The 14,512-nt window shown below is 38.1% G+C and overlaps 1 protein-coding gene across 1 annotated transcript in view; it reads left to right on the forward strand.

Annotated features, from left to right (window-relative positions):
* Window positions 1-550: 550 nt before the first annotated feature.
* Window positions 551-14,512, forward strand: part of schip1 (schwannomin interacting protein 1) — a 163,310-nt gene continuing 149,348 nt past the window's right edge. The window contains exons 1-3 of the mRNA XM_066709351.1: window positions 551-573; window positions 1,975-2,055; window positions 2,970-3,120. Coding sequence (XP_066565448.1) covers window positions 566-573; window positions 1,975-2,055; window positions 2,970-3,120 — 240 coding nt within the window. The 5' untranslated portion in view covers window positions 551-565. The remainder of the gene's footprint in view (window positions 574-1,974; window positions 2,056-2,969; window positions 3,121-14,512) is intronic.

A 14,512-nucleotide genomic window follows, 5' to 3' on the forward strand; every position in this document is an offset into this window, starting at 1 on the left:
CCAACAATACTCAGTATAACACATGTAGAGTGATTCACTATAAGAAGTTGGAAACCCACATTCAGTTTGAATATACAACGGAAGCCATTTGTTTTTGTTATTTTCAATGTTCCCTTGTTTTGTTTCCATCCAAAACAAATTGTTTCAATTTTTCAGTTTTAAAACATAAAGAACTACATAAAGAAACACAATTGTAATGCAACATATGCTTGGAAAATGAGTTTGAATTATGCCTTTTACTTTTTGGCTGAGAGTGAAGCTTTCTCTTTTGAAATCCTCCCCTTTGTATTGTGGAACTGAATTATGTTCTGTTTTTTTTGTAAACATAAATACAAAAGAAGCAAAGAACAAGTCTGTCATAACTATTAGATACAGTGAATAGATACTCACCTGTTAATAGATCGACCCATTAATGGTGTTAAAACAGCTCAGCCATAAATTGTGCATCTAAACGTGTTGACCCTCTTTATACCAAACGTAACAATCTGTATTCTTTTTCCTTTCTTAGGAGGAACTGAAAAGGTTACAGAATAGCCTGAAACATGTAAACGATGGGAAATATCAGATGCAAAAGTAAGTTTACAAGCATACTCTCCTACCCTTTCAGAGATGTAATGTGTGGCTTCAAAGATAAGAGATACATTACATGTCTTGTAAAAAGCTATCTTAAATCCTTCATTTCTTTGACGAAGCTGGCTGCCGCAGACTCATTGTGCTTTGGGGTTCTCCACCCCTAACTCTTTACTGTCCTATCAATTTCATCTTTGCTCATATTTTATATTCATTCCACATGCTAAATGGGATATTGAAAATGGAATCCCTTTGTGCTATTGGATGAGCGTGCATAATTCGCTTACCCCTTGAAAAAAGCCTTTCTAGCCTTGACCTTTTTTAACATTAACATTTATTTTTAGATAAAATATTAGATTCTATTTCATGATGAAGCTATACATAGAGAGAGAGAGGGGTGAGATCTAGATATATGAAATAGGAAATGTGCAGTTTCCATGGCAAGTAAATCGGATGGGTTTTATGTATAATAATAGTGTAGGAATATAATGCAATATGTGTAGGATATATACATCTGCAGTGTGTGTACCTTATACATAAATGCAGTTTATGTTTTATTTATAGATAATACCTGCTGGTGTTATACTTGTGGGCTAGGATTTCAGAGAAAGCCAATGTGCCTATGATGGAAAATCTTCTGGGTACCAATTTTGTCATCTATTCTCCTCAGTCCTAATTCAGCCCCACTTGGTCTTTCTGTTGGCTGCACAAGGTTTTATCTGGCTTGTCCTTGCTGCATTTCTTCAATGTTTTATTACCCCAAGGAGTGTAGCTCTTGCTATTAGTTACAGTTTGTCTCGACACAGAAGGATTTTCTTTAGACGTGCTACCACTATAGTAAAATGGCACACTTTGAACTGAATAAAATCAGCTATGAACTTTTGTTTGTGACCCTCTTCTCCCATCTGTGGACTTTTGCAGGCTAATCTTATTGGTATCGAATGCTGTATTTGTTTCTTTGTTCATTTTCCTTTCTTTTTAATTGTTTTTAACTAATGTTATACTGAGGGGTTTACATTTCTGCTATTATTTAGCGTCTGGAATAAAATAAAATAATCATAAAAACACTATAGGGAGTTTTGACAAAGCATACATAATTGGTCTGGTTTCCCATCACTGTAAAAAATTCAAAACAACATTAGTGTCTCTATCATTCTTCACCTTATTCATAATTATTTTAATCATTCTAATTGTCCTCTGTAGAAGAAAATATGAATAAATAAAAACATTGTGAATTATTAATCACAGAGATGGATATAATTAAGAGCTAGATTTTAGAGTAGTTCCAACACAACTGATTATTCCCAAATACCTGGATTATGGGATTTCATCAAGGTTGACAGTTTTCATGATTTTCTGTGGTGTGTTCCCCTGTCTAAGATTTTTTTTGTATGTATTTCACAGCAATCATCTTACAATGGACATTGAAAACAACATCGAGAAGTGCCAGCTTGATCTGCAGTCCCTAGAGGGCAAAGTTTTAATGTAAGTTTTACCTATTTGTTGCCATTTACTCTTAAATATGGGAGTCCAAAATATATCAAATTCATCTCCTTTGAGAGATGATACAGAAGAGGTCCCTTGCAATTACATTGTTGTAGCATCCCATTTTAATTTGGTAAATGACTTTAAAGAGTGTATGCTGCTCTGCTGGCATTTTATTGCTCCTAACTAAATAAGATGCACTGTGGACCATTTAATGTTATGCTGTATTTTGCAAGGTCTTTGGGGGCTGTATAACTGTTCTTGCCAGACTTGCAATATGGAGATGGTATATTACTTATTTGTAGCCTGCCACCCTCTGGCGTGCAGTGCAAACAACACCTAGTGGATGTGCGACACAAACATAGGGATTAAACCTTACTGTGTCAACACAAAGTATATGTTGTTGCTATATATGACTTCCTCATAATTTAGTTTAATTTCTTTCTTTTCCCTTTTTTTTCCCAAGGGCCATATCCAAGATTAGATCCCATCCCATCATTTATTAATTTATTTTCTGCATTTGGATATTTACATCAAGTGGCAAATGTGGAAAGGATCATTTGTGCTGCAGAACACATAATTGCAAAGCCTGAAATATTTTAGCCTGCAATTATTTTGCAATAAAAAAAAAAAAAACTCCCAGTGTTTTAGAACAGATCAATGCGCTAATCCAAGTTAGACCCCGAGCAGGGCGTTGTGCCATACAGTGTCTGTTTGGTGTTTAGATTAGTCTTTCCCATTTGATTCCCCCCTTCTCACACTGCTTACAATAGCAACATCTGTATCTCTGCTTTCCAGGTCATGTTTGTCAAAAATGAATTTGTCCTTTGAGAAGCCCAGTTGTATCCCGATTTTGTTTAATGTTTAAATAAATGTGGTGTTTTTCTGATTTTGTTCTTCTTCCCCCCATGCAGCATTCAGCGGGCATGGCGTGACTACATCCAGCGACAGGACTCTCTCCACCAGAACTGCATGGAAAAGAGGAGTCCGTCTCCTCCTTCCCTCTCCTCTGGAAAGATGAGCACATCCATCAGTATGAACACCCTGTCAGATGGCAGCACTCCTGTAAGTTCCTTGTATTTACCTTCCTTGTTGCTGGCTTTGGCTCTTCCTGTGCAGAGTTCTGGGACTTTCCAAATCAAAATCGATGACTTTCCTCTCAGAACTCACCCAGCCAAGCCTAGTGTACACTAACTGAAGTACACTGTCCATCTGTCAAGGACTGGCGTTGCTGTGGTTGTGATGTAATGTTGTTTCTCCCTGTGAATGCTGTGTATTATCCTTCAGGTGAGTTTCACTAGGGAGCCGTGAATCTCTAATGGAAAAATACGCCAATATATATATATATATTATATATATACACCGATCAGCCATAACATTATGACCAGTGACAGGTGAAGTGAATAACACTGATAATCTCGTTATCATGGCACCTGTCAGTGGGTGGGATATATTAGGCAGCAAGTGAACATTTTGTCCTCAAAGTTGATGTGTTAGAAGCAGGAAAAATGGGCAAGCGTAAGGATCTGAGCGACTTTGACAAGGGCCAAATTGTGATGGCTAGACGACTGGGTCAGAGCATCTCCAAAACTGCAGCTCTTGTGGGGTGTTCCCGGTCTGCTGTGGTCAGTACCTACCAAAAGTGGTCCAAGGAAGGAAAAGCGGTGAACCGGTGACAGGGTCACGAGTGGCCAAGGCTCATTGATGCACGTGGGGAGCGAAAGCACCTACAATGGGCATGTGAGCATCATAACTGAAGACGCTGTGTACTTTCCTCCACTTTGACCCTGTGGTCTCTTGACATATGCACAGCTGACAGCACCAAGAGTCAATAAATGCTTCTGAAGGAGAGCACAATGATTTATATTTCCAGTTACATATAAACGTGTGTATAGTGTTCATTGCCATTATTTTTGTAAATGGAAGGTGTTGCAGATGAATTTAATGAATGCAAATATGTACAGATTGAAGTTGAGGACAGCTTGCATATTGTTTTTTTTTAATTATTTAAGAATACTATTTATATTTCTTATTTTTTTCATTTATTACATTTAAAGAACGAAAGGATTAAAAAAATGTATCATCTGTTAATCATAATAGCTTTGGTAACTGCCTTTTAAGCAAATAAATAATAGACTGTTATACCAAGGCCAATGTTCCCATCCTAATCTGCTGAAAAATACCTAAAGACATTTTAGTGGGGAGAAGGTACATTTTATTAAGGATGCGAAATGGATTCACGACTGCCTCAGTAGTTTTCTCATTACGTTTTCAATTACTTCAGTATGAAATTTGTATATCCCTGCTTGTAAAATTAAAGATTACAATACAAGGCAGAGGTCTAACATCTTATTTTATTGCTTATTTGAATTCCTTGCACGGACAGTATGAGAGGTTAAAATAATGTATATTGTCTTAATTATTATGTAAATTGCTGTCAATTAGTAAAGATTGCAGATGGTGGAAGGAATGGAAAGCATTTACAGTTAGTAAACAGTGAGATCTGCTACAGAGATGCCGATGATTGCTTTTCCGACTCGTGCTCCATCTTATGGAAGAAAGGGGTACTATTTATAGAATATTTATAGAAACACAGAGTGCAGGGGCTCTCAGAGGTTCTCAGAGGAGCGGGTTCTTCATTAGCACAATGAAACAGATAACCCAGATTTGTCCTTGTTCAGGGTTTTCTGAAGCATGCAGTGATGTGCGTAGGTGTGCTTTCAAGATTGCACTTTGTATAAAAGGTATACGCAGTGTTTATTTGAGGTGCTGCACAATACAGAAAACAGGAGATGGTCTGGTGAAGAAATGAAAAAATGCTGCATATATTAAATACTTCATCATTTAATATAAATGACTCTTGCATGCGATTTCTGTTGGAATGCAGAAGAAGAATAAAAATAACTAACCTGTTAACAAAGAAGCCAGCTGAAGGTAATAGGAAGGCAGGATCTATTGCCTTTTCGAAGTCCATTTCTTGAGTTAGACAGGTGGGTGTGTGGAACAGAATATTTTTAGTGTCTCTCTTGTAACAAAGACTATTATAATGTCCTGCCGAGTAGAGATAATAGGGCAAGGCGGCTATTAACAGCCCTGACTGTGTGACCCTTCTCTTCTCTTGTTATCATCCTTTGGGATGTGAAAGCATGCCAGCTATTGCTGCTCTACATTAATAGATTAGGTATGAAAGAACATCTAAAATCAGCAAGGCATGAACAGCAAAATGTGCCCGTAATTACATTGCAGTCATAGATAAAGCTGTTCTTTTAAATGTAAAACAATATAGCTCTTTTATGTGCCCTGTGATTGGCATTCTCTTTTTTTTTCTCATTGGCGGGCTATACGTGTATTACAGGGGTAAAGGTGATTGCCAGTGTCATTCTATTATTAATATCTAAATAAATATCCACCTAAGAGGTATATTACCTCCACTGACAGAACGTGACCTTGGACCCAGTCAAAACACTGAAGAATGCATTTTCTTTTTCTTTTTTTTTCCTCTTATCTCCATCGACAATGGAACAGCAGCTCAGCTATAGCTTTGTGGGAAAGGCCAGTGAACTAAACAGTGTAAAAGTGTACAGAGCAATTGTGTTCTTGTAAAACTCCACTGTGTCTGATGTAACACCGTATCGAAACAACAAAAGAAACACACACACACCAAAAAAAAACCTGTTAACCATATTATTTCCTCATGCTATCATTGTGTGACAAAAGCCGTCGCAGCCTGCCCCCTCTCACCTCTTTCTATATCTCTCTTTATTTATTTGATAACCTCTGATGTGCCAGCAGTGGCCCTCATTGATTTCCTCATGGCTTTCAATCTTTTTTTTCGATAGAGTGGCAAGACCACAGCTCTCCTGTTTGAATTTCAAATTGTGGACGGCATCTTTTGTGAGCACTGTATTTACAAACATGATGTTGCATCCTGATACTATATGCTGAAGGCTCTTCCATCTTGGCATTGATTGAATCTGCAACCTTTGTGCTTCCCAATCTGTCGCTGTCATAAGGAAATTCGATTGCCATATGACAGCCTGTAAATTGATTCCTTGTTGTGGTTACTTAAAATGCATTTTGACGAATCATTAAGTAAATTAATTGCCTTGTTACGTTATTTTACAGATTATGGCATCTACCTTAGCAATGTATACAAGTGGACATAACATACTTAGCATTCGGAGTTTGTCTTTGAGGCAGACAAGTCCTGAGAGACTGTTAAAAGCTGTGAAATAACCTTCAGGGGCTTTCAGCGAGAAACTGCTTAGCTTAGTGCTTCTTGAACTGCAATTTACTAATTTGTAGACTTCATAAGGTTGTTTTATTGGTAAATACAATTGGCAGTGTATCCTGTCACCTTAACGATCTCCATTTGTTACTTTTAATAGGGAATGAATCCATCTACATAACAGAAATAAGGTGCTGGCTAAATTTATTTATTTCATTAAAAGTGTCCAAAACCCCCATGGCAGAATATAAATCTGGGGTAAGTATTTTCTTTCTGGAAAGTGCCTTAGCACAGCAAAATCCTGGAGTTTTCTCCAGGATATTTTATCTTTATACCTATAGAGGGAAGTATGAATCCAAATAAACATTTTATGATGGAGAGCAGATAAAGAAAGTTGTTATATATAATGTAATATAATATATATATTATATATATATAATATAAATGTAATTGCTGTCCTTTTTACTTTTTTAAAGGAAAACCATTTGTTTCTCTTTATATGTATGTATCTAATGAAATATGAGTACAGTATGTATAACTGTGATTATATACCACTGTACATTCAGAAATGCACACACACACGTACACAACTGTGGGTATATATATATAATGCCATGTTTAACTTTGTTCAATTTAAGAAAAGTGAAGTAGATCAACAGATACTTGAAGAAGTTAGAGATTATGGAAGAATTCAAAAGAAGAGTGACTATAGGATGGAAAGCATTGAGAAGAATCAGCATGCTGTTGAAAGGAAATCTACCCATTTGCCTGTAGAGAAAAGTATTTGATCAGTGCATACTGCCAGTGCTCACTTATGGCTCTGAAACCTGGTCACTAAACACAAACATGTTACAGACACTGCTGACCACACAAAGATGCATGGAAAGATGAATGCCTGGAATAACAAGAAGAGATAGAAAAATAAATGAATGGATCTCAGAACAGATGAAAATGTGTGACATAACTGAAAGTAGGAAAATGTTAAATTAGGCTGGATACATTGTAAGAACAAGTCAAAGATGGACAAATAAAGCTATGGAATGGATCCCAGGAGATGAAGCAAGACCTAGAAGATGACCACATAAAAGATAGGAAGAAGAAATGTAAACTTTGCAGGTGAGACACTGAAAAGAGAAGCTGTAGATGGAAACAAATGGAAACATCTTAGGGAGGCCTTCATCCAGTAGTGGATCGATATAGGCTAATGATGACGATGATGAGAAATATATATAGAGTGAGGAAGAAGAATCCAAAGAGGACAATGTCTGGAGAGTAGAGGTAATAATCATTTATAGTTGTTGACTATAACTGTTAGTGCATCAGCAGCATAGCTTGAGCTTTATGTAACGGTCAGTTTCCCAGCTCATCGTGAGGCAGAGCGGTCTGCATTTCCAGCTGCTTGTATAAAAATCTACCACAAGAGGGCTCTCTTGAGCTTCTTTGGTTGTGTATGTTTCTCAGCTGAAATTGTAAATTAATAATAACCATGTCACCTCACACTACTGGAGATCTCTTATTTTAGTGCTCCCACTGTAGATCACATGATAAATGGTTCTTCCTCTGTTAAATTGTTATAATGGTCAGTGTTTCTTTAAGTCTATGTTTTGAGCTCGATAAGTTGCAATCATGTGGTGAAACCGTGTAAACGTGGGTGGAAGATGTATTCTTAGGCAAGGGAAAATTGCAAACAGGGACCTTTTTCAAGCTTATTCCCAAGGGTTATTTTTGCATTACTTTGCACTGGAGTTCTAAATGCTCCTGGATAGTCCTGCACTATCTAAGGAAGAGAATTATTCTCAGGAGCAATCTACATGTCTGAACAGTGATTTAGATATATTTTTTTATAAGCTTATTTGTTTGATGACAGCACTTAAATTTAATTTAAAACCAGGTTTATCTTTTCAGAAGGACAAACCGTTCAAATTAGAATTGCAATGTGAAAACCTAGGCTGTAGTGGTAGTGGGCCATGTTTTGCAAAATTACACTGCGCTCATTTAAGCCGATTGTGATGCTACTGTTGCCCAGAATGGAACTTCCACCCATAGTTACATGGTATCGCCATATGATTTCAATTCATCGTCATGTTGTTTGGTAATTAGACTTTACATTCCAGCTGAATACATAGAGTTAAAGAAACACTGATTATCTTGAATGGAATTGGTGTAAAAACTGTTACTTTGTAAGATCACCTGTGGTAGACACAGAAAAATTGCAGTTAATAAGAAAACCCCAAAGTCACATTCATTCAATTGAACTGGGACAGGTAAGGCCATAAGCCATCTGAGACTATTTCCTATGCAGATGTTAAACATAAATATTATTATTATTATTATTTTTATTTATTTTTATGTGATGTATATCTGAACCATTGCCCATATCATATTTATTATTTGACCTCTAGATTTCCATAAAAGTGTTGCAGGAGAAATGTTTCATATCTCTCAGTAAATAGTGCATTGAAATGTTACCTTTTCATTAGCTGAACAGCTGACATCATGAGATCAAGTGCAATATTAAGTGTTTTGAATGCACTTTTGAAAGCAGGCAAGGCTGAAGTTGGCTTTGGACTGCTGTGGTTTCTGTGAGGCGCTGGTTATCACGTGTCTAGAGACTTTTCAGTCTGGCAGAGAAAGTGCTGAGAGAAAGAGATGGATCAGTGGTTCAAAAGTTTGTTCAAATGCAGCTGTCATGGTTTGCAGCTTGATAGATGTGGTTCCCTTGGAGATCTCATTCATAGCATACGGCAGCACAGCCAGTTTAACACTACCCTGTCTTCAACTCGGTTGGAAACCACTGGTCTTGGATTCATAGGCTGCGGACCTGAGAGTCATGCAACACTTGGTCACTCAAATAACTTCTCACTTTAACAGGTTCATTTGGAAATGTGGTTCTTTTGATTGTAGACTAAAGCCTGGAACGGGGCATTTGAGCCGTTATGTGGTTCTCCTCTCTTTCACGCAAGCAAAATCGAGCACTATCACTGATGTGTCTTGTAGATGAAGAAGTCCGGGGAAGTCATTCATGCTTGGCAAACTCCCCCTCCTCCCACACTTCAGTCAAGAACACTGACTTTTTTCAAGCTTATTCCCAAGGGTAATTCTCGCATTACTTTGCCCTGCAGTGCCAAACCTTCCTGGATAGTCCTGCCCTTGGAAATTAATTTCCAGGACACTGATGGAGTATTATTCTGCGGAGCAATCTACATGTCTATTGAGCAGCAATTTAAAAAGATCCTGTTATAAGCTTCTCTGTAGTTTCAATCATACTTTGGTGTTTGGAATTTCAAATGAAGTTGCTCTTGCTGACCAATGTTGCTTGTATTAAAGGCAGTGACTATGGTTTGGACTGTGGATTTGGCTAGGGCTAGGGTTACCAGCACACATCCATTAGTCTTGGGGTTGCATTAATCTTGATGGATTTGTGTGGATTGGGTATAGCTTCAAATTTTGCTTTTGTCTAGGGTTTGTGTAATGGTTATTGCTATGTCTAATAATTTGGTGAATATCTTGTCCAACGGGAACTTTATGAACATCTTTTCCCATCAGTGGAGATTCATACATGCTCCATTGCATATGCAGTTTAATGGCTTATGCATCCGCTGTGCAGTGAATTTCACTGATACATCCATGATGGGTGTTTTTTGTTAAATAATATTTTTGTTGTTTGATCCTTTTCAATAGTATAACTATAAGGTTTTTCTTTATATCTATTTGTAGTGACAATTAACAAGAAAGGCGAAGTAATAGCTTTGACATTGAGGAAGGTTATTTAATCTGTCAGGTGAAGCTTCAGAGAACCGGCCTCACTAAAAATCTTTATGCTGCTGAAGTGCATGTGATTGACACAATCATTAAAGCCCTTTAACCTGTACAGTGCAAAGGAACAATGTTGCATTATCTTTCTGCCCTGAAGAAGGCTCTTGCAGGTCTTGTATATGCAGCTGGTTCACTTGGGAAAAACATTCAACGTATAATTTAATAGCAGTTTCCTTTCTTGTGCATATTAACTGTCAAAAAGTCATGTTTGAGGCTCCTGGCTTCTTTGGACATGTTTTGTTAATGTAAAAATAAAATGGGAACGAAATGAGGTAACCTCATAACATAGGAGTTCCTTGTGTCCTTCAATAAATGTGCAGGAGCAAAATTATGTTAGAAATCTGTCACATTGACAGACTAAGCTTTGCAATGAATGTCTGTCTACAAGTGAGAAATCTGATGCAATGCAATGCCATGTGAATGTGTTTTCACGTACTCATCCATGACCATTATTATTGTAGTGCTATTAAAATGTATGGGTACCTCCTGCAATCATGTGCAAGGCAGGAATTTATTGTGCTGTGTTTATGTTAGCAATATTATTTGCATTTAAATCACTCTGAATCCTTTTTAGAAACAAGAAAATCAGTATTTGATTTAATCTGTATGTGTATTACATTTATTCTATCATAGGGGGTCACTGTTTCACTGCTTCCAACATGGTCACATTTCTGCAAAGCTGTACTATAAGAGCACACTTCATCTGTTGCTAGGCTAGACACACCGAGATACAGATACAATGTGGCTGATCGATAAAACTAAAAGGGGTGACAGTGACTGAGTGATAATTATTAGAACTATGAAGTGGAATGAAGATTGGAGCTCCAAACACTTAACCTTTGTTTTCTCTTCTTCTTATCAACGAAACCCAGGCATAACTTTATTTTATTTTTGTTAATGTACCTAAATTGTGATTAAATATTTAGATATGTTGCATATGAAACCCATTATTTTAATAACATAATGGATTTAGTTTGAGCCAGGGGGTCTAGCTGACCATAATTTATATGGATTTACTATAATTAAAAATGCTGAGGAACAATTGTATTGATGATACTTCTGGTAAGAACATGGTTTAGATTCCCTGATAAGAGCCTGGAGACGAATATTATAATAAATCGGTCTATCTCGGTATGTTATTGATCCACAAGGCCATTCCAATTAGGACATTTTAAAATTAAGACTGCAGCTACGTCCTGTGTTTCTGTGGCACCATAACACAGTTATTCAAAGACTAAAATCTTCTATCTTCAACCTTGAAAAAGATGTGCTTGATCTTAAAACTGATACTTTGTTGAACTGGGTAATTTAGCTAATGTAGTAAGTGTTGCCTTTCTATTTTTGAAGGGATTCTGCATAAACATTCTGTTAATTGTAAGCCATGACACTGAATCTAAAAGGTGTTTCCCTATTTGTCGCATCCCTATTTGCTGTATGCAAGACTTGAGCTTCTGCAGCTCTCCCCCGCTCCAAAACTAAAGATGGCCAGCTTGCAGCACTGGCAGGATTGCAGGGGAACTGACTGGAATGTACCTATCAAGTATCAAATATCTCTCTTGTCTTTTTCTTTTTTATAAGTGCTCTGAGAAGCATGATTGCACAGTGTGATGTGTGTTTTTCTGCTGTAATTTTTGCAGTGTACTGCTCCTTTCACCCCTGCACAATAGCTCTAGGTACAATGTATTATTAATAGGAATATGAACGTAAAAGAAAGAGTATGCATATATTATTATTATATTTCTTAGCAGATGTCATTATCAAGGGAGACTTACAATTGTTACAATATATCACATTATTTTTTACTTAGACAGCATGCACTCACATTCACACTGGACATAAGTCTGAAGAGCCAGAGGGTGAGGATCCAGTAATATTATTTTTTGCATACATTAATAATATAATACACACAGTATTGTGCAAAAGATTTAGGCAGGTGTGAAAAATGCTGTAAAGTAAGAATGCTTTCAAAAATAGACATGTTAATTGATTATATTTATCAATTAACTAAATGCAAAGTGAGTTTTGAAGTGTACCTAGAAGAACTGATGGTGTTTTGAAGGCAAAGGGTGGTCACACCAAATATCTACATCAAATCAATATTTGGTGTGACCACCCTTTGCCTTCAAAACAGCATTAGTCCTTCTAGGTACACTTGCACACAGTTTTTGAAGGAACTCGGCAGGTAGGTTGGCCCAAACATCCTGGAGAACTAACCACAGTTCTTCTGTGGATTTAGGCAGCCTCAGTTGCTTGTCTCTCTTCATGTAATCCCAGACAGACTCGATGATGTTGAGATCAGGGCTCTGTGGGGGCCATACCATCACTTCCAGGACTCCTTGTTCTTCTTTACACTGAAGATAGTTTGTTGTCATGCTGCAGAATAAATTTGGGGCCAATCAGATGCTTCCCTGATGGTAATGCATGGATAAATACCTCCTCAGCATTGAGGAGACCATTAATTCTGACCAAATCCCAAACTTTCTCATTCGTGTACCGCTTTCCAGCCCTTCCCCGAACAAACTGCCTTCTGCTACATCCAAATATTTCAAATTTTGACTCATCAGTCCAGAGCACCTGCTGCCATTTTTCTGCACCCCAGTTCCTGTGTTTTCGTGCATAGTTGAGTCACTTGGCCTTGTTGCCATGTCGGAGGAATGGCTTTTTGGCCGCAAGTCTTCCATGAAGGCCACTTCTGACCAGACTTCTCCGGACAGTAGATGTATGTACCAGGGTACCACTGTTTTCTGCCAATTCTGAGCTGATGGCACTGCTGGACATCTTCCAATTGTGAAGGGAAGTAAGCATGATGTGTCTATCATCTGCTGCAGTTTCCTTGGCCGACCACTGCGTCTACAGTCCTCAACGTTGCCCGTTTCTTTGTGCTTCTTCAAAAGAGCTTGGACAGCACATCTGGAAACCCCTGTGTGCCTTGAAATGTCTGCCTGGGAGAGACCTTGCTGATGCAGTATAAGTACCTTGTGTCTTGTTGCTGTGCTCAGTCTTGCCATGGTCTTGCCATGGTGTATGACTTTTGACAGAAAACTGTCTTCAGCAGCCTCACCTTGTTAGCTGAGTTTGGCTGTTCCTCACCCAGTATCATTCCTCCTACACAGCTGTTTCTGTTTCAGTTAATGATTGTGTTTCAACCTACATATTGAATAGATGATCATTAGCACCTGTTTGGTAATCATACACCTGACTTTGTGCAAGTGTATCTAGAAGAATTGATGCTGTGAAGGCAAAGGGTGGTCACACCAAATATGGGTTTGATTTAGACTTTTATTCTGTTAATTCACTTTGCATTTAGTTAATTGATAAATATAATCTATTATCATCTATTTTTGAAAGCATTCTTACTTTATAGCATTTTTTCACATCTGCCTAAAACTTTTGCACAGTACTGTGTATATACATTTACCTAAAGGATTATTAGGAACACCTGTTCAATTTCTCATTAATGCAATTATCTAACCAACCAATCACATGGCAGTTGCTTCAATGCATTTAGGGGTGTGGTCCTGGTCAAGACAATCTCCTGAACTCCAAACTGAATGTCTGAATGGGAAAGAAAGGTGATTTAAGCAATTTTGAGCGTGGCATGGTTGTTGGTGCCAGACGGGCCGGTCTGAGTATTTCACAATCTGCTCAGTTACTGGGATTTTCACACACAACCATTTCTAGGGTTTACAAAGATTGGTGTGAAAAGGGAAAAACATCCAGTATGCGGCAGTCCTGTGGGCGAAAATGCCTTGTTGATGCTAGAGGTCAGAGGAGAATGGGCCGACTGATTCAAGCTGATAGAAGAGCAACTTTGACTGAAATAACCACTCGTTACAACCGAGGTATGCAGCAAAGCATTTGTGAAGCCACAACACGTACAACCTTGAGGCGGATGGGCTACAACAGCAGAAGACCCCACCGGGTACCACTCATCTCCACTACAAATAGGAAAAAGAGGCTACAATTTGCACAAGCTCACCAAAATTGGACAGTTGAAGACTGGAAAAATGTTGCCTGGTCTGATGAGTCTCGATTTCTGTTGAGACATTCAGATGGTAGAGTCAGAATTCGGTGTAAACAGAATGAGAACATGGATCCATCATGCCTTGTTACCACTGTGCAGGCTGGTGGTGGTGATGTAATGGTGTGGGGGATGTTTTCTTGGCACACTTTAGGCCCCTTAGTGCCAATTGGGCATCGTTTAAATGCCACGGCCTACCTGAGCATTGTTTCTGACCATGTCCATCCCTTTATGACCACCATGTACCCATCCTCTGATGGCTACTTCCAGCAGGATAATGCACCATGTCACAAAGGTCGAATCATTTCAAATTGGTTTCTTGAACATGACAATGAGTTCACTGTACTAAACTGGCCCCCACAGTCACCAGATCTCAACCCAATAGAGCATCT

This window comes from Amia ocellicauda, chromosome 7, assembly GCF_036373705.1.
Source record: "Amia ocellicauda isolate fAmiCal2 chromosome 7, fAmiCal2.hap1, whole genome shotgun sequence".
NCBI lineage: Eukaryota > Metazoa > Chordata > Actinopteri > Amiiformes > Amiidae > Amia > Amia ocellicauda.